This window comes from Prinia subflava, chromosome 8 (assembly GCF_021018805.1).
Source record: "Prinia subflava isolate CZ2003 ecotype Zambia chromosome 8, Cam_Psub_1.2, whole genome shotgun sequence".
Lineage (NCBI taxonomy): Eukaryota > Metazoa > Chordata > Aves > Passeriformes > Cisticolidae > Prinia > Prinia subflava.
The window spans coordinates 15,586,272-15,607,498 of NC_086254.1; the positions used below are offsets into that span (position 1 = coordinate 15,586,272).

At 43.5% G+C, this 21,227-nt stretch overlaps 1 protein-coding gene across 3 annotated transcripts; it reads left to right on the forward strand.

Annotated features, from left to right (window-relative positions):
• The first annotated feature begins 4 nt into the window (after window positions 1–4).
• Window positions 5–20,195, forward strand: SUGP2 (SURP and G-patch domain containing 2). Of its 3 annotated transcripts, XM_063403401.1 has the most exons (11): window positions 7–441; window positions 2,068–3,152; window positions 4,676–5,171; window positions 6,653–6,770; window positions 8,052–8,536; window positions 9,844–9,955; window positions 12,239–12,726; window positions 15,253–15,317; window positions 16,739–16,875; window positions 18,521–18,641; window positions 19,481–20,195. In XM_063403401.1, the coding sequence occupies exons 1-10, from the start codon at window positions 327–329 to the stop codon at window positions 18,639–18,641; spliced, it is 3,222 nt and encodes a 1,073-aa protein (XP_063259471.1). In that variant the 5' UTR covers window positions 7–326; the 3' UTR covers window positions 19,481–20,195. The 3 variants fall into 3 exon arrangements, 2 of the variants coding, with proteins under 2 accessions (XP_063259470.1, XP_063259471.1); XR_010081097.1 differs by lacking the exons at window positions 16,739–16,875; window positions 18,521–18,641; window positions 19,481–20,195 and adding an exon at window positions 16,053–16,090 and having other exon boundaries at window positions 6–441; window positions 12,239–12,498; window positions 12,618–12,726; XM_063403400.1 differs by lacking the exons at window positions 16,739–16,875; window positions 18,521–18,641; window positions 19,481–20,195 and adding an exon at window positions 16,053–16,680 and having other exon boundaries at window positions 5–441.
• The last annotated feature ends 1,032 nt before the right edge of the window (window positions 20,196–21,227 follow it).

Below are 21,227 nucleotides of genomic sequence, written 5' to 3' on the forward strand. Positions count from 1 at the left end.
CTATAGAGGGGCGTGGCCGCCCGCTGTCTCCGTTACTCCCGGGAGCGGCGGGAGGGGCGTGGCCATCAACGGGAGGGGGCGTGTTTACCGGCAAAAGGGGCGTGGCCAGCGGGAGCCCCCGGTGTGGCGGCGCCGGGGCCGCCTCAGTGAGGGCGGGCCGGGCTCGGGCTCCGCTCCGGCTCCGCTCCGGCTCCGGCTCCTCCTCCCGGCGCTGCGCGGGGGGCGGCGGGGAAGCGTGAGGGCTCCCCTCAGGCTGCGCGTCCCCCTCAGGCCGCGGCGGGAGCCCGGGCCGCGCCAGGCCGTGCCGTGGCCCCGTGAGGGGGAAGATGGCCTCTCGCAGGATCACCCGCCACACGTTCGAGGCCGTGGTGCAGGACAAAGTGAAGCGGTTCCGCATGGAGCGCGGCGATGCCGCGGGGGACTCCATCCATCGCTTCAAAGGTAGGCAGGGACGGCACCGCCTGCCATTGATTCCCCTTGTGCCGCTGCTTTTCCACACCCCTATTTTATTTTATTTTAATGGAAGAGGCGAACAGCTGGGGAAGGACTGACACGTTAATGAGGGAGGGAGAAAAAAAAAATGGGAATTCAGACAAAGGAATTCTGTTGAGCATCAGAGAGTGGGTCCAATTTCAGCCAGGGCTCCAGGGACGCTGCTGCAGGATGGAATTGTGGTGATGGCTGGTAAGTTAAATAAATGTAGGAGTGCGCTGGAAGCCTTTGGGTCTTTGTGTTTGGTGTTATTTTGGGGGAAAAAAAGCTCAAAGCAGGGCGCTGACTTCATGAGCAGAGCACAAAACGTGGTCCTCAAATGATTTTACCTCCTAAATTTGAGCTATAAAAGTCCAGCATTGGAGCACATTGACAGGGATGGGCATTCACAGGAGAGCTGTACAATGAATTATTTTTAGAGTTGTATGAGCCCTGAAGAAATCATTTCTATTAAACACCTCCAGTTTTTTCCCGTTTTTTACTTTCTGGATTGAACTTCTGGGATTGGGGGACAAGGATCTTGGATAAGGAGAAATACTCGAATTTCCTGGTCTGGGTGACGAGGTGGGGATTGCCCAGAGCTTGGAGATGATGGTCTTGGAGGTCTTGGACAAATTTAATTCTGGCAGAGCTGAAAGCTCAGGGCTTTGATGGTTTTTGTGCCTCAGGAACGCCAGTAGAAGATCAAGACTTGAGCAAGTGAGGAGCAAAGAAAAATTTGATTTAGGGGGAGAATTTGAGCTTCTGTGGGAGATCAAGACTTGAGACAGCGAGGAGCAAAGAAAAATTTGATTCAGGGGAGAACTTGAGCTTCTGTAGATCAAGGCTTGAGAAAATGATGAGGAAAAAATGATTTAGGGGAGAATTTGTGCTTCTGTGGGAGATCAAGACTTGAGAAAGTGAGGAGCAAAGAAAAATTTGGTTTAGGGGAGAACTTGAGCTTCTGTAGAAGATTGAAGCTTGAGAAAATGATGAGGAAAAAAGATTTGATTTAGGGGAGAGCTTGAGTTTCTGTGGGACATCAAGACTTGAGAAAATTATGAGAAAAAAATTTTGATTTAGGGGGAACTTGAGCTTCTCTAGAAGATCGAGACTTGAGAAAACAATGAGCAAAGAAAAATTTGATTTAGGGTAGAACTTGACCTTCTGTGGGAAATCAAGACTTGAGCAAGTGAGGAGCAAAGAAAAATTTGGTTTAGGGGAGAACTTGAGCTTCTGTAGAAGATTGAGGCATGAGAAAACGAGAAAAAAAAAAGATTTAGGGGGAACTTGAACTTCTGTAGATCAAGACTTAAGAAAACAATGAGCAAAGAAAAATTTGGTTTGGGGAGAACTTGAGAAAATGATGAGAAAAACCAATTTGATTTAGGGGGAACTTGAGCTTCTGTAGATCAAGACTTGAGCAAGTGAGGAGCAAACAAAAATTTGATTTAGGGGAGAACTTGAGCTCCTCAATGCATGTAGGGATCAGAACACAGGAGTGGGAATATCCTGAAAAAATCCATCTACGTGGATTCCCATCAGAAATTTCGCCATTTTGACTCTTTTAAGCCTCTGAACGTTTCCTTCCCCCAGCTCACGCCAGGCCTCCACCACGACCCCGCTACAACGAGAACTTCCCCGATGCCACGAGGGCTTTCCCCGCTCACGCCAACTCTCAGCACGAGGACTGGAGCGAGGAGGATTACCCGGGTGGGGATTACCCGGGCGGGGATTACCCGGGCGGGGATTACCCGGGTGGGGATTACCCGGGCGGGGAAGATTACGATTACCCCGGCCCGTCGTACGGGCCCGCCAGCCACAAGGACAGCTATTTCCACGGACACGCGGCGGCGCGCCGGGAGCGGGAGCTGGGCCGGGATGGCTACGGGCGCCCCGCTGGCCAAGGCAGGGAGTTTGGGCCCGGCAGGGAGTACGGGCAGCAGCACGGCGGGGCTGGCAGCCGGGAGTACGGGCAGCAGGACCGCGGGTACGGGCACGACTACGGGCACGACTATGAGTACGGCCCCGCGGATCCCTGGGAGGCAGCCGGGCCCGATTTTGGCGGCTCCTCGGGTGTTTTGGGGGATTTCAGGTCTCCGGGGTTGATGGAGGAGGAGTATGGAGGAGAGGAAGGGCAGCAGTACCAGGCGGGGTTCCGGCTGATGCCACCGCGCAGGGGAGGCGCGGGCAGGGGGAGAGCGCCCAGGGGCAAACGCCTGCCCAGAGGGGCGGCCAAACCCAAGGGCTTCAAGGCAGACCTGCAGAGCTCGCCCCTCAAGAAGTGGAACGTGAAGAACCCGCAGCCAGGCGTGGATCCCAAAGGTGTGGACGAGGCGCCGGACGCGGCCGGGCAGAGGCAGCAGCACCCCCTGGCAGCGCAGAGAGCCGCCCTGAGGCTGCCCAAACCCGCCCACGCCTTCAGGAGCCTCAGCTTCGACCTGGTGGACAAGTCGGACATCTTCTCCACCTTCGGCGTGGAGATCATCAAGTGGGCCGGGTTCCACGCCATCAAGAACGACGCCGAGTTCTCGCGCCTCTTCGGGGCCCTCTTCGAGCTGGAGACAGAGACCTGTGCCAAGATGTTGGCGTCCTTCAAGTGCTCGCTGCGGCCCGAGCACAGGGACTACTGCTTCTTCACCATCAGGAGCCTGCAGCACGCCGCCCTCAAGACGCCCAAGGTGGGTTTGATTTGTGTGGTAATTTGGATTTACGGGGGTCCCCGGGGAGAGTTCTAGGTGTGTTGTATTTAGATTTACAGGGGTCCCCGGGGAGAGTTCTAGGTGTGTTGTAATTTAAATTTAGGGGGGTCCCCAGGGAGAGTTCTAGGTGTGTTGTATTTAGATTTAGGGGGGTCCCCGGGGAGAGTTCTAGGTGTGTTGGAATTTAGATTTAGGGGGGTCCCCGGGGAGAGTTCTAGGTGTGTTGTAATTTAGATTTACAGGGGTTCCCAGGGAGAGTTCTAGGTGTGTTGTATTTAGATTTAGGGGGTCCCCAGGGAGAGTTCTAGGTGTGTTGTATTTAGATTTACGGGGGTCCCCAGGGAGAGTTCTAGGTGTGTTGTAATTTAGATTTAGGGGGGGTCCCCGGGGAGAGTTCTAGGTGTGTTGTAATTTAGATTTAGGGGGTCCCCGGGGAGAGTTCTAGGTGTGTTGTATTTAGATTTAGGGGGGTCCCCAGGCTCTAGGGGTCGTGGGTGTTGCATGCTGGCAGGCAAGGAGAGTCCAGAGGGCTGGTGAGGTGCTGATGGGATGAGGATTTATTGGGAGTTCGACCCCAGGAAGGCAACATGGTCACTGGGGGAGAAGGGGAAGGGGAGAAAGAAGGGGAGAGGGAAAGGGAGAGGGAAGGGGAGAGGGAAATGGAGAGAGAAGGGGAGAGGGGAGAGGGAAAGGGAGAGGGAAGGGGAGAGGGAAAGGGAGAGGGAAGGGGAGAGGGAAATGGAGAGAGAAGGGGAGAGGGGAGAGGGAAAGGGAGAGGGAAGGGGAGAGGGGAGAGGGAAGGGGAGAGGGAAGGGGAGAGAGAAGGGGAGAGGGAGAGGGAAAGGGAGAGGGAAGGGGAGAGGGAAAGGGAGAGGGAAGGGGAGAGAGAAGGGGAGAGGGAAGGGGAGAGAGAAGGGGAGAGGGAAGGGGAGAGGGAAAGGGAGAGAGAAGGGGAGAGAGAAGGGGAGAGGGAAGGGGAGAGGGAAGGGGAGAGAGAAGGGGAGAGGGAAGGGGAGAGGGAAGGGGAGAGAGAAGGGGAGAGGGAAGGGGAGAGGGAAGGGGAGAGAGAAGGGGAGAGGGAAGGGGAGAGAGAAGGGGAGAGGGAAGGGGAGAGGGAAGGGGAGAGAGAAGGGGAGAGGGAAGGGGAGAGGGAAGGGGAGAGAGAAGGGGACAGATAAGGGGAGAGGGAAGGGGACAGAGAAGGGGAGAGGGAAGGGGACAGGGAAAGGGAGAGGGAAGGGGACAGATAAGGGGACAGGGAAGGGGACAGGGAAGGGGACAGGGAAGGGGAGTGCAGCAGAGCCTCTGGAGGCCCCCAGGGCAGAGAGGGCGAGCCCTCTCCGTTTGCACCCTTAACACAGAGGTTCAAAGTGGGTGCAGTGAGATTCTCCAGGGTTACAGACACACAATTCTGCAGGGGAGGTTACAGACTTGGGATAAACCACACACTTCCCAGGAGTGAGCCACAGCAAACCATTTCAATAAAATGCAATCCCACAAAGGTGGACAACGAGTTCCTCAACATGCTGCTGGACAAGGGGGCGGTGAAAACCAAGAACTGCTTCTTCGAGGTGATCAAACCCTTCGACAAGTACATCATGAGGCTGCAGGACCGGCTGCTGAAGGGCGTCACGCCGCTGCTGATGGCCTGCAACGCCTACGAGCTGAGCCTCAAGACCAACGGGGGCTTCAGCGACCCCCGCCAGATGGCCGGCGCCTTCGAGACCACCGTGTCCCTGTGCAGGAAATCCCTGGCCCTGCTGGGCCAGACCTTCGCCCTGGCCTCGGTGTTCAGGCAGGAGAAGATCCTGGAGGCCGTGGGGCTGCAGGAGGTGGCGCCGGCGCCCACGGCGTTCCCCAACTTCGACGACTCCACGCTGTTCGGGAGGGAGTACATCGAGCACCTAAAGGCGTGGCTGGACAGGAGCGGCTGCCCCATCCAGGTGAAGAGGGCAGAGCCCACGGGGCAGCCCCAGGCAGCGTCCCCTGACAGCAAAGGTAACGGGGACGGGCTGCTGGAGAGGCTCTGCGGGGTGGGCTGGGCTTTAGGGGTTCCTTCAGGGCAGGAGTTCCAGGTGAATCCAAGGGTGGGCTGGGCTTTAGGGGTTCCTTCAGGGCAGGAGTTCCAGGTGAATCCAAGGGTGGGCTGGGCTTTAGGGGTTCCTTCAGGGCAGGAGTTCCTGATTCTGGGAGTTCCAGGTGGATCCACAGGGTGGGTTTGGTTTTTAGGGTTCCTTTAGGGCAGGAATTCCTGATTCTGGGAGTTCCGGGTGAATCCACAGGGTGGGTTTGGTTTTTAGAGTTTCCTTCAGGACAGGAATTCCTGGTTGGTTTTTAGGGTTTCCTTTAGGACAGGAGTTCCTGACTCTGGAAATTCCGGGTGAATCCTCAGGGTGGGTTTGGTTTTTAGGGCAGGAATTCCTGGCTCCTTTTAGGGTTTCCTTCAGGGCAGGAATTCCAGGTGAATCCACAGGGTGGGTTTGGTTTTAGGGTTTTCTTTAGGGCAGGAATTCCTGATTCTGGGAATTGCAGGTGAATCCACAGGGTGGGTTTGTTTTTTAGGGTTTCCTTTAGGGCAGGAATTCCTGGTTGGTTTTAGGGTTTCCTTTAGGACAGAATTCCTGATTCTGGGAATTCCTGGTGGATCCACAGGGTGTGTTTGGCTTTTAGGGGTTCCTTTAGGGCAGGAATTCATGGTTGGTTTTTAGAGTTTCCTTTAGGGCAGGAATTTCTGATTCCTGGAATTCCTGCAGGTGAATCCCCAGGGTGGGTTTGGTTTTAGGGTTTCCTTTAGGGCAGGAATTCCTGGCTCTGGGAATTCCAGGTGAATCCAAGGGTGGGTTTGGTTTTTAGGGTTTCCTTTAGGACAGGAGTTCCTGACTCTGGGAATTGCAGGTGAATCTGCAGGGGGGATTTGGTTTTTAGGGTTTCCTTTAGGACAGGAATTCTGGGTGAATCCACAGGGTGGGTTTGGTTTTAGGGTTTTCTTCGGGACAGGAATTCCAGGTGAATCCAAGGGTGGGTTTGGTTCTTAGGGGTTCTTTAGGGCAGGAATTCCTGGTTGGTTTTTAGGGTTTCCTTTAGGACAGAATTCCTGATTCTGGGAATTCCTGGTGGATCCACAGGGTGGGGTTGGTTTTAGGGTTTCCTTTAGGGCAGAATTCCTGGTTGGTTTTTAGGGTTTTCTTCAGGGCAGGAGTTCCTGGTGAATCCACAGGGTGGGTTTGGTTTTAGGGTTTCCTTTAGGGCAGAAATTCCTGGCTCTGGGAATTCCAGGTGAATCCAAATCATGGTTGGGACAGGGAAGGAAATCTCAAATTTCCATGGCGTGAAAACACCAAAAAATTTTAAAAATTCTTACAAAATCAAAAAAAAAAAAATTAAAAAAATTTAAAAAAAAATCCCAACTCCTTGCTGCGAGACAAAACAACGATCAGGAGAGTTTATTTTAATTTTTTTTAATTTCTTTCTCCCCACAGCCCCCCAGCGAGCTGATAGGAAAGTGGTGGACACCATCGAGCAGCTGGTGAGCAGCGTGGTGGCAGGAACTGTGTCTGCCAAGGACAGGAACGCCCACAAGAACTGCCCCGAATATTGGTGGGTGTGTGTGGGGGGATATTTGCAGCAGATGTAATTCAAATTTCACCCTTTCGCTCAGTGGGAAAGATCAAAGCCTTTTTTTTTTGTTTTTTTTTTGTGTGAGGGATGTTTTCCTGGAGTTAATTATCCCTAGAAAACGATGCTGGTGTTGGTGGTGTTGCTTTTGATGTGCCAATAATGGCTCTTTGTGGGTCCAAATTTGAGGTGTTTGAAGGAAATTTGAATTTTAGGAGCAAACAGGCAGCAGGGTTTAGAATTCCAGGAGAAACTTTGGGAAAAGGGGGAGCTGAGAGGGCTCCAGGTGTGTGGCAGCACCTCTCGTGTGTGAGCTGATTAATTACCCATTAATTCTTGTCATTAATTATTTATTTCCTTGGCACGCTTTCCTTGCTGCTTGTTATTCCCAAAAATTCAGTGTTCTCGGGCTCGTGCTAAACACCTAGGGGAAAAAAAAACAAAATACAAAAACCTGAGGAAAAAAACCCAAAATAAAACCCCTGGGGGGAAAAAAACCCAAAAAAAAAACCCTGGGGAAAAAATAAAAAAAAAACCAAAAATAAACAAACAAACAAACAAAAAACCCTGTGGAAAAAAAACCACCAAAAAAACCCTGGGGAAAAAAAAAAACCAAAAAAAAACCCTGGGAAAAAAAAACCCACAAAAAAATCCCAAAAAACCCCTGGGGAAAACAAACAAACAAACAAACAAAAAACCCTGGGGAAACCCACCCCACTCCAAAAAAAATAACCCTGGGGGGAAAAAAACCCAAAAAAAAACCCTGGGGAAAAAATAAAAAAACCCCCAAAAATAAACAAACAAACAAACAAAAAACCCTGTGGAAAAAAAACCACCAAAAAAACCCTGGGAAAAAAAAACCAAAAAAAAACCCTGGAAAAAGAACCCTAGGGAAAAAACAAACAAACAAAAAACCCTGGGGAAACCCATCCCACTCCAGAAAAAAAAACCCCTGGGGGAAAAAAAACCCAAAGAAAACCCCAAAAACAAAACAAAAAAAACCCAACAAAAAATAAATTAAAAAACCCAAAAACAACAAATGAAAAAAACCCCAAAAGCAAAAAAAACCCAACCCATAAAAACCAACCAAAAAAACCCTAAAAAACCAAAACAAAACCAACAACACCAACAAAAACCCCCCAAACCAAACCAACAACCAACCAAAACAAACCCCCCCATAAAGCTGGATTGCTGAGGGATCTTTTGCATTAAAAATTTCATATTTCCAGCTGATCTTTGCCCTCTTTTGTGTGTTTTTTGCAGGTTCCTGTCGGACGAGGACAGCCTGGAGTACAAATACTACAGGCTGAGGCTGTCCGAGGTGCAGAGGAGCAGCGTGGCCGAGGAAGGAGCAGCCCCAGAGTCCCTCAGGGCCATGCTGTATGCCAGGAGAGTGGCCAGCATCAAGAGGAAGCTTTTCAAGAGGAAAAATAAAAACACTTTTGTGCAAAAAACTGCATTTTTAGCCCTCCGTGGCAGCAGGGTGGGCAGGAAGGTGAGGAGAGCAAGCACGGGCACGCAGACCCTGCTGTCGGCCGGCACCGTGCTGAAACACCAGGACAAAAATCTGCCAGGTCCCGGGCAGGGAAAAGCTCCCCAGGCAGAGCTGTGCCACCACAGCCCTGTCCTGGATGTCACCTGTGCCCCACAAAGTGCCACCAGCTCCGGGGTGGCCGTGGCAGCAGAGGGGACAGAGGACCCCGAGGGTTCGGCGGCAGCGCCGCCTTTGGGCGCGCGGTTTCCTGATGGTGAGTGAGGGGTTGGGGTTGATTTGGGGGGTTATTTTTTTGTTATTTTAGGGAAAATAAAACACCCCACGGACACGGGGTTGGGTTTGGTAAATGTCAGATTTAATGGTGAGGGTGGAATTTTAATGGTGAGGTTGGAATTTTAATGGTGAGGGTGAAATTTTAATGGTGAGGGTGAAATTTTAATGGTGAGGTTGGAATTTTAATGGTGAGGTGGAAATTTTAATGGTGCGGGTGAAATTTTAATGGTGAGGGTGAAATTTTAATGGTGAGGTTGGAATTTTAATGGTGAGGTTGAAATTTAATGGTGAGGTTGAAATTTTAATGGTGAGGTTGAAATTTAATGGTGAGGTTGGAATTTAATGGTGAGGGTGAAATTTTAATGGTGAGGTTGAAATTTTAATGGTGAGGTTGAAATTTAATGGTGAGGTTGGAAATTTAATGGTGAGGGTGAAATTTTAATGGTGAGGGTTGGAATTTTAATGGTGAGGGTTGGAATTTTAATGGTGAGGTTGGAATTTTAATGGTGAGGTTGAAATTTTAATGGTGAGGGTGAAATTTTAATGGTGAGGGTGAAATTTTAATGGTGAGGTTGGAATTTTAATGGTGAGGTTGGAATTTTAATGGTGAGGGTGAAATTTTAATGGTGAGGGTGAAATTTAATGGTGAGGTTGGAATTTAATGGTGAGGGTGAAATTTTAATGGTGAGGTTGGAAATTTAATGGTGAGGTTGGAATTTTAATGGTGAGGGTGAAATTTTAATGGTGAGGTTGGAATTTTAATGGTGAGGTTGGAATTTAATGGTGAGGTTGAAATTTTAATGGTGAGGTTGAAATTTAATGGTGAGGTTGGAATTTTAATGGTGAGGTTGGAATTTTAATGGTGAGGTTGGAATTTTAATGGTGAGGTTGGAATTTAATGGTGAGGTTGATATTTAATGGTGAGGTTGGAATTGAACAGATTTTGTGTTCTTGCTTCTCTCTCTGTTGCCTCTTTAAACCTTAAATCCAAAATTTTCACCTCATTTTCAGCACCTCAAGGCAGGGAGGCCAACCTGGAACTGGTTTAATTACAGAGTAAAAATTTGCATATCTGCAACTCTGAAGGTGTCACCAGCACCACTTTAACCAGATCCAGCTGCAGCAAAAAAAAATAGGAATAAAACCCAAAAAAACCCCCAAAAAACTTCTTCTAAAATCCAACAGAATTCCTGCTGGGAACCCCAAATAGAATTTATTTTATTTTACATTTCTGAGGTGAGTGATTGACCTTTGCAGGCTCTGTTGTGAACCTTTTGTTCCTTGCAGTGGATGCCAAAACCATGGAAACTGCAGAGAAACTCGCCAAGTTTGTGGCTCAGGTAGGGCCAGAAATTGAACAATTCAGCATTGACAACAGTGCAGACAACCCCGACCTCTGGTGAGTCCCAAATCTGCATTTCCCTCCTTTTTTTTGGCTGAAATCTCTGATTTTGGTGTGTTTGGAGCAGAGGGTTTGGGGGGAAATTCCCCCTGGTGCCTTCAGCACCTCTGTGAATGGTGAATAAACCAAATATCTGAAATAAACCTCATTTATGTGAATTATTCAGGTTTATTTCAGATGTTTTATGAGCATGAGACTCCCACAGATGAATTAGTTTCTTTTTTAATCCTAATAATCAACCCAAATCCTGAAACAGGGAATTTTCCGGAAGATTCCAATGAATTTATTCTTCCCAGAAGAATTTGGGAAGTGCTGCTGAGCATCACCTGAAAGGGGAAAAATTCAGTTTGTAGGAAGGGAATCCCTCATTTCTCCCCAAAAACACCTGGAATGACCCCTCCAAAATCAAGCAGAGATTTGTCCCTAATATCTTACATCACTCCAGCGGAAGAAAATCTGCTTTTGACCTGAATTTCCCTGGATTTTGGACCTGAATTTCCCTGGATTTTGGACCTGAATTTCCTTGGATCTTTGACCTGAATTTCCTTGGATCTTTGACCTTAATTTTCCTGGATTTTGGACCTTGTTTCCTTGGATTTTTGACCTTATTTCCTCAGATTTTTGATCTTATTTCCTCTGGAATTTTGACTTCATCTTCCTTGGATTTTTGACTATAATTCCCTGGATTTTTGGACCTTCTCTTCCCTGGATTTTGGACCTTATTTTCTTGGAAATTTGACCTTATTTCCCTGGATTTTTGACTGAATTTCTCTGGATTTTTGGACCTTATCTTGCCTGGATTTATGACCTCATTTCTTTGGATTTTTGACCACATTTCCCTGGATTTTGGACCGTATTTTCTCTGGATTTTTGACCTTATCTTCCTCGGATTTTTGACCTTATTTCCCTGCATTTTGGACCTTGTTTCCCTGGTTTTTTGGACCTTATTTCCCCATGATTTTCAACCTTATCTTCCTTGGATTTTTGAACACATATCCCTGGATTTTGGACCATATTTCCCCATGATTTTCAACCTTATCTTCCTCGGATTTTTGACCACATTTCCCTGGATTTTGAACCATATTTCCCCCTGATTTTTGACCTTATCTTCCTTGAATTTTTGACCTCATTTCCTTGGATTTTTGAACCATATTTCCCCCTGATTTTTGACCTCATCTTCCTTGAATTTTTGACCTAATTTCCCTGGATTTCAAACCTTATTTCCCTGATTTCGAACCTCAATTCCCTCAGATTTCCGACCACATCCCCCTCCATTTTTCCCCCCCTCATTCCCCCTTCATTTTTATTTATTAATAACCAGGATTTTTGACCTGATTTTCCTGTAGTTTTCACCATATTTCCTTGGATTTTTGGACCTCATTTCCTTGGATTTTGGACCGTATTTCCTCTGGATTTTCAACCTTGTCTTCCTTGGATTTTTGAACACATATCCCTGGATTTTGGACCATATTTGCCCATGACTTTTGACCTTATCTTCCTCGGATTTTTGACCTCATTTCCCTGGATTTTTGGACCTTATTCCCCCACGATTTTTGACCTTATCTTCCTTGAATTTTTGACCTCATTTCCCTGGATTTCAAACCTTATTTCCCTGATTTTGAACCTCAATTCCCCCGGATTTCTGACCACATTTCCCTCCATTTTTCCCCCCTCATTCCCCCTTCATTTTTATTTATTAATAACCAGGATTTTTGACCTGATTTTCCTGTAGTTTTCACCATATTTCCTTGGATTTTTGGACCTCATTTCCTTGGATTTTGGACCGTATTTCCTCTGGATTTTTGACCTTGTCTTCCTTGGATTTTTGAACACATATCCCTGGATTTTGGACCATATTTGCCCATGATTTTTGACCTTATCTTCCTTGGATTTTTGACCACATTTCCCTGGTTTTTTGGAAGTTATTTCCCCACAATTTTTGACCTTATCTTCCTTGAATTTTTGGCCTCATTTCCTTGGATTTTTGACCACATTTCCCTGGATTTTTGGACCTTATTCCCCCACGATTTTTGACCTTATCTTCCTTGAATTTTTGACCACATTTCCCTGGATTTTGAACCATATTTCCCCCTGATTTTTAACCTTATCTTCCTTGAATTTTCGACCTCATTTCCCTGCATTTCAAACCTTATTTCCCCGATTTCGAACCTCAGTTCCCTCAGATTTCCGACCACATTCCCCTCCATTTTCCCCTCCTCATTCCCCCTTCATTTTTATTTATTAATAACATTTTTTTTTGCTCTTTTCTCTCCCTCCCAGGTTCCTCCAGGACCAAACCAGCTCCGCTTTCAAATTCTACCGCATGAAAGTCCTGGAGCTGTGCCCCTCCATCACCTTCACCCCTCAGGCTGCAGAGTCCCCCAAACCCCCAGGGACCACCCTGGACTCCGAGGAGGACGAGGAGGAAGAGGAAGAAGAAGAAGAAGACGAAGAAGAAGAAGAAGAAGCTGAGTTTGAACCCTCCCAACCCCTTGGGGACGAGGAGGAGGATGAGGAGGATGAGGAGGACGTGGCAGCAGGTAGAAGGGTGACAAACCTAGAGGAAGATTTGCTTCCCAGAGCAGCAGAGGAGGTGTCAGGAGGTGAAATCCGGCTCTGCAGCCCCTCTGATGGTGCTGTCCCAAATCTGTCGACACAGGCACCCGCCCCGGCCCCCGGCTTCCCCCGCAAAAGGGTCAGCAGCAAGTCCCTCAAAGTGGGCATGATCCCGGCCTCCAAAAGGATCTGCCTCATTGAGGAGCCCAAAGGTGGGTGGGAAACAAAATGTTTGATTTTTGTATAGAAAAAAAAGAGAATTCGGGCAAAAATTGTGATTTTTTCGATGTTATCCTGCTCAAAAATCGCATTTTTTCATACAAAAATCGACTTCAAATCTTCATTGAGGCAAGGATCTGCCTCATTGAGGAGCCAAAGGTGGGTGAACATCAAGATATTTCAGTTTTATATAGAAAAAGAGAATATTTGGGCAAAAATCCCATTTTTTTTGGTGTTTTCCTGCTCAAAAATCGCATTTTTTCATACAAAAATCGACTTCAAATCTTCATTGAGGCAAGGATCTGCCTCATTGAGGAGCCAAAGGTGGGTAAACAACAGGATATTTCATTTTTATACTGAAATAACAGAGAATTTGGGTGAAAATCCTGATTTTTTAAGGTTTTTTTTGATGGTCATTGTTTAAAAGTGGCATTTTCTCATACAAAATTGACGTTGAATCTTCATTCAAGTGGGAAAGGATCTGCCTCATTGAGGAGCCCAAAGGTGGGTGGGAAACAAAATATTTTATTTTTATACTGAAATAAGAGAGAATTTGGGTGAAAATCCTGATTTTTTTTGGTGTTTTCCTGCTCAAAAATCGCATTTTTTCATACAAAAATCGACTTCGAATCTTCATTGAGGCAAGGATCTGCCTCACTGAGGAGCCCAAAGGTGGGTGGGCAACAAAATGTTTGATTTTTGCATAGAAAAAAGGGAGAATTTGGGAAAAATTCCTGATTTTTGAGGTGTTTTGTCGCTTTAAAAGATGACATTTCTCAAATACAAACTCAGCAGCAAGTCCCTCAAAGTGGGGATGATCCCGGCCTCCAAAAGGATCTGCCTCATTGAGGAGCCCAAAGGTGGGTGGGAAAAAAAAATCTTAATTTTATACTGAAATAACAGAGAATTCGGGTGAAAATCCTGATTTTTGAGGTGTTTTCCTGCTCAAAAATCGCATTTTTTCATACAAAAATGGACTTCGAATCTTCATTGAGGCAAGGATCTGCCTCACTGAGGAGCCCAAAGGTGGGTAAACAACAGGATATTTCATTTTTATACTGAAATAACAGAGAATTTGGGTGAAAATCCTGATTTTTGAGGTGTTTTGTTGGTTAAAAACCTCGCATTTCTCTAATGCGAAACTCAGCAGCAAGTCCCTCAAAGTGGGGATGATCCCGGCCTCCAAAAGGATCTGAGCCCAAAGGTGGGTGGGAAACAAAATATTTCAGTTTTATATTAAAATAACAGAGAATTTGGGTGAAAATCCTGATTTTTTCGGTGTTTTCCTGCTCAAAAATCGCATTTTTTCATACAAAAATCGACTTCGAATCTTCATTGAAGTGGCAAAGGATCTGCCTCATTGAGGAGCCAAAGGTGGGTGGACAACAAGATATTTCAGTTTTGTATAGAAAAAAAAGAGAATTTGGGTGAAAATCCTGATTTTTTAGCTGTTTTCCTGCTCAAAAATCGCATTTTTTCATACAAAAATCGACTTCGAATCTTCACTGAGGCAAGGATCTGCCTCATTGAGGAGCCCAAAGGTGAGTGAGCATCAAAATATTTCACTTTTATACTGAAATAACAGAGAATTCGGGTAAAAATCCCAATTTTTTTGGTGTTTTCCTGCTCAAAAATCACATTTTTTTCCCTACAAAAATTGATTTTAAATGTTCATTCAAGTGGGAAAGGATCTCCCTCATAGAGGAGCCTAAAGGTGAGTGAACATCAAAATATTTCAATTTTATATTAAAATAACAAAGGATTTGGGCAAAAATCCTGATTTTTAGATGTTTTTGTGCTGGTTTGTTGCTCAAAAATTGGATTTTTTCATACAAAAATTGACTTTAAATCTTCATTGAAGTAACAAAGGAGAAGCTGAATGGAAGAGTCCAAAGGTGGGTGAACATCAAAATATTTCATTTTTATATTAAAATAAAAAAGAATTTGGGCAAAAATCCTCATTTTTTAGGTGTTTTGTTGCTTTAAAAATTGGATTTTTTCATACAAAAATTGGTTTTAAATCTTCATTCAAATGGCAAAGGAGAAGCTGAACAGAAGAGCCCAAAAGTGGGTATCAAAAATATTTCATTTTTATATTAAAATAAAAGAGAATTTGGGCAAAATCCTGATTTTTTAGATGTTTTGCCACTTTAAAAATTGCATTTTTTCCTACAAAAATGAACCAAAAAATTGGAATTTAAATGTTTAAAGTGGCAAAAGAGAAACTGAACAAATAATTTGTGTTTTGGGCCAACAGCAAAGTTTATCTCAAACATCTCCCAATATTCTCTGAGTTTATATTGATATTAAATTGAGTAGATTTTAAATTTTTTTATCAATTCTCATCTTTTCTTTCGGTCTCATTTTTTTTTATTTCTTCTGTTTTAGGTGCTGGCATCGAGTTAGGATTAAAATGCATTTTTTGGAGGTTTTTTAGTTTAAAAAACTCCTTGTTTTGGAGAGTTTTAACTGCAATAATTTGAATTTCCAGCTGAATTTTGTGGTTTTTTGCCTTGCAGTGCACGAACCTGTCAGGATTGCTTATGACAGACCCCGGGGCTGCCCTGTCACCAAGAAGAAAAAGGTAAAAAATTCAGATTTCTGCCCCAAAATCCGACTGAAAATGAGGAATTTTGGTGAAAAAAATCCTGAGTTTTCCAGGAAAAAAATCTGGGCTGAAGCTCCTCTGTGAAAATTTTCTTTATTTTAGGTTTTTACCACCAGTGTCAAAATTAAACTTTTTTTGAAGGATTTATTTAAAGGATTTTTAAAGGATTTTTTAAAGTATTTTTTTTTAAATGCTTCAAAAGAAGGAAATTCATTTTTTAAAAAAGTCTTTGAAAAATTTCATTTAAAAAGAAGGAAATTCCTTTAAAAAAATCCCTTAAAGAAGAAGGAAAATCCATTTAAAAAAAAGGAAATTCCTTTAAAAAATTGCTTTAAAAGACTGTAATTTCCTTAAAAATTCCTTTTAAAAAGAAGGAAATTCCTTTAAAAATTCCTCGAAATGACAGAAATTCCTTTGAAAAATTCCTTTGAAAAAAAGGAAATTCCTTTCTAAATTTTCCTTTCAAAAGAAGAAAATTCCTTTTTTAAAATTCCCAGAAAAAAAGGAAATCCTTTTTTTAAAAAATCCTTTTAAAAATGAAGGAAATCCTTTTAAAAATCCCTTTAAAAAAAGGAAATTCCTTTAAAAAAAATTCAATTTACGCCCGCCCTGCTGCGAATTCAAACCGCTTCACCAACCGAATTTCACCGAATTTAAACCCCATTCCCACACTAATAAATTTTATATTTTTTTCCCATTTTTTTGCTGCAGAAAGCCAAAGATTTGGAGTTTTCCCAGAAGAGGCTGAGCCCCAGGAACGTGGGGTTCCAGATGCTGCAGAGGATGGGCTGGCAGGAAATTCCTTTAAAATAAAATCCTTGAAAAGGAGGAATTTCCTTTAAAAAAAAAATCCTTTAAAATTCCTTAAAAAAAAATGAAATTATTTTTTAAAAATGAAGGAAATCCCTTTAAAAATCCCTTTAAAAAAAGGAAATTCCTTTAAAAAAAATTCAATTTACGCCCGCCCTGCTGCGAATTCAAACCGCTTCACCGCCCCCATTCCCACTCTAATAAATTTTATATTTTTTCCCATTTTTTGCTGCAGAAAGCCAAAGATTTGGAGTTTTCCCAGAAGAGGCTGAGCCCCAGGAACGTGGGGTTCCAGATGCTGCAGAGGATGGGCTGGCAGGAAATTCTTTAAAAAGAAGGAAATTCCTTTTTAAAAATTCCTTGAAAATTTCCTTAAAAAAGAAATAAATCCCTTTTAAAAAAATCCTTTTAAAAAGAAGGAAATCCCTTTAAAAATCCCTTTAAAAAAAGGAAATTCCTTTAAAAAAAATTCAATTTACGCCCGTCCTGCTGCGAATTTAATCCACTTTACCAACCTAATTTCACTGAATTTAAACCCCATTCCCACACTAATAAATTTTATATTTTCCCTTTATTTTTTGCTGCAGAAAGCCAAAGATTTGGAGTTTTCCCAGAAGAGGCTGAGCCCCAGGAACGTGGGGTTCCAGATGCTGCAGAGGATGGGCTGGCAGGAGGGGCACGGCCTGGGCACGCGGGGCAGGGGCATCCGCGAGCCCGTGCACCTGTAAGGGCTGGGGAAAAATGGGGTTTAATGGGGGTTTAATAGGGGAAATATGGGGGTTTTAATAGGGGAAATATGAGGTTTTAATAGGGGAAATAGGGGGTTTTAATGGAGAAATAATGGGGAAATATGGGGGTTTTAATGGGGGTTTAATAGGGGAAATAATGGGATTTTATTGGGGGAAATAAGGGGGTTTATTGGGGTTTTAATGGGGGTTTAATGGGGAAATAAGAGGGTTTTAATGGGGGAAATAAGGGAGTTTTAATGGGGGTTTAATGGGGGAAATAAGGGGGTTTTAATGGGGGAAATAGGGAGGTTTTAATGGGGGTTCAGTGGGGGAAATAAGGAGGTTTTAATGGGGAAAATAGGGGGAAATAAGGGGTTTTAATGGGGGAAATAGGGGGGTTTTAATGGGGTTTAATGGGGGAAATAAGGGGGTTTTAATGGGGGAAATAAGATGGTTTAATGGGGGTTGTAATGGGGAAAATAAGGGGTTTTAATGGGGATTTAATGGGGGAAATTAGGGAGTTTTAATAGGGGAAATAAGGGGATTTTAATGTGGGAAAAATGGGGTTTTAATGGGGGAAATAGGGCAGGTTTAATGGGGGAAATAAGGGGTTTTAATAGGGGAAATAAGTGGGTTTTAATGGGGTTTTAATGGGGTTTAATGGGGGAAATAAGAGGGAAATAAGGGGGTTTAAATGGGCATTTAATGGAGGAAATAAGGGGGTTTTAATGGAGGTTGAATGGGGGAAATTAGGGAGTTTTAATAGGGGAAATAAGGGGATTTTAATGGGGTTTGAATGGGGCTTTTAATGGGGAAAATAAGGGGTTTTAATAGGGGAAATATGGGGGTTTTGATGGGGGAAATAAGGAAGTTTTAATGGGGGAAATAAGGGGGTTTGAATGGGGCTTTAATAGGGGAAATAAGGGGGAAATAAGAGAGTTTTAATGGGGTTTAATGGGAGAAATAAGAGGGTTTTAATGTGGGAAATTAGGAGTTTTTAATGTGGGAAATTAGGGGGTTTTAAGGGGAAAATAAGAGGTTTTTAATGGGGGAAGTATGGGGGTTTAATAGGGGAAAAATGGGGGTTTTGATGGGGGAAATAGGGGCTAATGGGGGAAATAAAGGGATTTTAATGGAGTTTTAATGGGAGAAAATAGGGGTTTTAATAGGGGAAATTTAGAGTTTTTAATAGGGGAAAACAAAAGTTTTTAATAGGAGCAAATAGAGGAATTTAATACAGGAAAAGAGAGATTTTAAATGGGGGAAAATTCCTGAAAATTCCCATAAAATTCCCTTTTATCCAGAATTCTGTGGCATTCCCCGCTCCCTCCTCAAACCCTGTTGACTTGAATTCCTGAAATACCAAAATTAAGAATTTTTGAGGGGCATTTTTCCAAAAATTTCACCAAAACCCACAAAAATCAACATTTTTCTCACCATTTCCCACCAGAAAACCAAACCTAAACCAGAATTTCCTCTCCCACCTGATTTTCCCCCCTAAAAAAATCTCATTTTCCAACTGGAAATTCACCTTTTAATTGTCATCGAGGGGGAATAATTTAAAATAATCACTCCCAACGATGCAAAAATGGTTGAAAAAATCCAATTTTTGGTTCTAATCATGAATGTTTTCCTCTCCAGGGGTGCAACCTCTGCCGGGGAGGGTTTGGGAGTGGCAGGGGAAGAAAATCAAGAGGACGCTTTCGATATTTTCCGCCAGAGAATGATCCAAATGTACCGACAGAAAAGGGCAAATAAATAGGTAAGAGCCCAAAGCAGGCTGGAAAATTGAATTTATTCTCAGAAATCTTCATTTTCCTGGGGATTTTGGGGAAGTTTTTGTGGGTTTTGAGCATCTGGAGGTGCTGAGTGGCCCCAAAATCTTCATTTTTTGGGAAGTTTGTCTGATTTTTGAGGTTCCAGAGGTACTAATTTTTTCTCTTTTTTCTCTTTTTTTTTTTCTCTTTCTCTCTTTTTCTCATTTTTCTCTTTTTTCTCTCTTCTCTTGCTTCTCTCTTTTCTCTTTTTTCCTCTTTTTTCTCTTTTTTCCTCCTTTTTCCTCCTTTCTCCTCCTTTCTCCTCTTCTCTTCTTTCTTTTCTTCTCTTCTTTTTTCTTCTCTTTTTTCTCTTCCTTCTCTTTTTTATCTTTTTTCTTTTTTTCTCTCCTTTTTCCCTCTTTTTTCCCTCTTTTTTCCCTCTTTTTTCCCTCTTTTTTCCCTCTTTTTTCCCTCTTTTTTCCCTCTTTTTTCCCTCTTTTTCCCCCTTTTTTCCCTCTTTTTTCCCTCTTTTTTTCCTCATTTTTTCCTCATTTTTCCCTCATTTTTCCCTCATTTTTCCCTCATTTTTCCCTCATTTTTCCCTCATTTTCCCCTCATTTTTCCCTCATTTTTCCCTCATTTTCCCCTCATTTTTCCCTCATTTTTCCCTCTTTTTTTCCTTTTTTCCTAATTTTTCCCTCATTTTTCCCCTCATTTTTCCCCTCATTTTCCCCTCATTTTTTCCTCATTTTCCCCTCATTTTCCCCTCTTTTTTCCCTCATTTTTCCCTCATTTTTCCCTCATTTTTCCCTCATTTTTTTTCTTTTTTTCCCTCTCCCTCCAGGCTCTCCCTGCAGCCCCAGCTCTGCTCCCTCTCCCTCCCTGGTGTCTCTCTGGTTTTTCTCGGATTTTCTCCTCCCCTCCATCTGCAATTTCCTCCTTTCCCTGCAGGAGCAGCACCTCCCACCCCAAGAGAAGAAAAATCCAATTTTTCCCCTATTTTAGTGCAAGTGAACCTTTGGTAGGAACGTTCAAACCTCTCAATAGCTGCAATAAAAGTAGAGCTGGACAAGTCCTGGCTTTGTCATGTTTTAATTTGCATTTTTCCTCCTGAGTTTTGGCCATTTGTAAGAGATGTGCATTTTTATTTCCTTTTTTTTTATGTTAATTATTATTTTCTGCTGAAATTTGGAATTCCTGTGGGTGCAGAGCAGGATTTTGGAGGCTAAAATCTCTTTTTCCTCACCAAAAAAATGGAATTAATGCCCGTGCTTAGCCTGGTTCTGATCCATTCTCCAACCAAAAATCTTCTCCAGTTCTGATTTTTCCCAAAATTCACATTTTAAGGCTCCATTTTGGGGGTAAATCATCCAATTTCCTGCATTTTTTCCTTTTCTCCACCCAATTTCCTGAGGGAAGGGAAATTTTCTGTGCTGCTCAACGGTGAGAAGCCAAAAATCCACCCCTGATTTTCCTTTTCATGCACCAGAAACCTGCAGCACTTTTCTTTTTTATTTATTTTTCTTAATTTATTTCCTTTTTTTCTTTATTTTTCCCCTTTTTTTCTTTATTTTTTCCCCTTTTTTCTGTTTTTTTTTCCTGGGTTTCTGGGTTTTTTCTGGGTTTTTTCTGGGTTTTTCCCCCCTTTTTTCCCCCCTTTTTCCCCCCTTTTTCCCCCCTTTTTCCTCCCTTTTTCCCCCTTTTTTCTCCCTTTTTTTCCCCTTTTTTCCCCCTTTCCCCCCTTTTTCCCCCCTTTTTCCCCCCCTTTTTTCTCCCTTTTTTCCCCCCCTTTTTTCTCCCATTTTCCCCCCTTTTTTCTCCCTTTTTTCCCCCCTTTTTCCCCCCTTTTTTTCCCCCTTTTTCCCCCGTTTTTCCCCCTTTTTCCCCCTTTTTTTCCCCCTTTTTCCCCCTTTTTTTCCCCCTTTTTCCCCCCTTTTTTCTCCCATTTTTCTCCCTTTTTTCCCCCCTTTTTTCCCCCTTTTTTCCCCTTTTTTCCCCCTTTTTCCCCCCTTTTTTCTCCCTTTTTTCTCCCTTTTTTCTCCCTTTTTTCTCCCTTTTTTCTCCCTTTTTTCTCCCTTTGTTTCCCCTTTTTCCCCCCTTTTTTCCCCTTTTTCCCCTTTCCCATCCCTCCATGATTTCCTGTTGCCTTCAAATCCAAATTCTTTTGGGTTTAGTTTTTATTTTGTTTCTTTTCTTTGGTGTGGAATAAATTTTTCCTATTTATTTTGAGGGGGTTTGTTGCGTATTATTATTATTATTATTATTATTATTATTATTATTATTATTATTATTATTATTATTATTATTATTATTATTATTATTATTATTATTATTATTATTGAGTTTTTTGGGGTGATTTTTATAATTTTTTTAGAAGACACTACACCATCCTCAGTGTAAATAATTAATCATTTCCCAAAATCAACATAAAACATTTTTATTTTCCTTTTGACCCCTGCTCTGCTTTCACAGCACCCAAATAAAACCTGGCCTCAAAAAAATCCAAATTTTTTTAGATTTTTTTTTTTAGATTATTCTGGATTCTTTTGGCTTCTTTCCTACCCTACAACGGCTCCATTCTCTAATTAAAA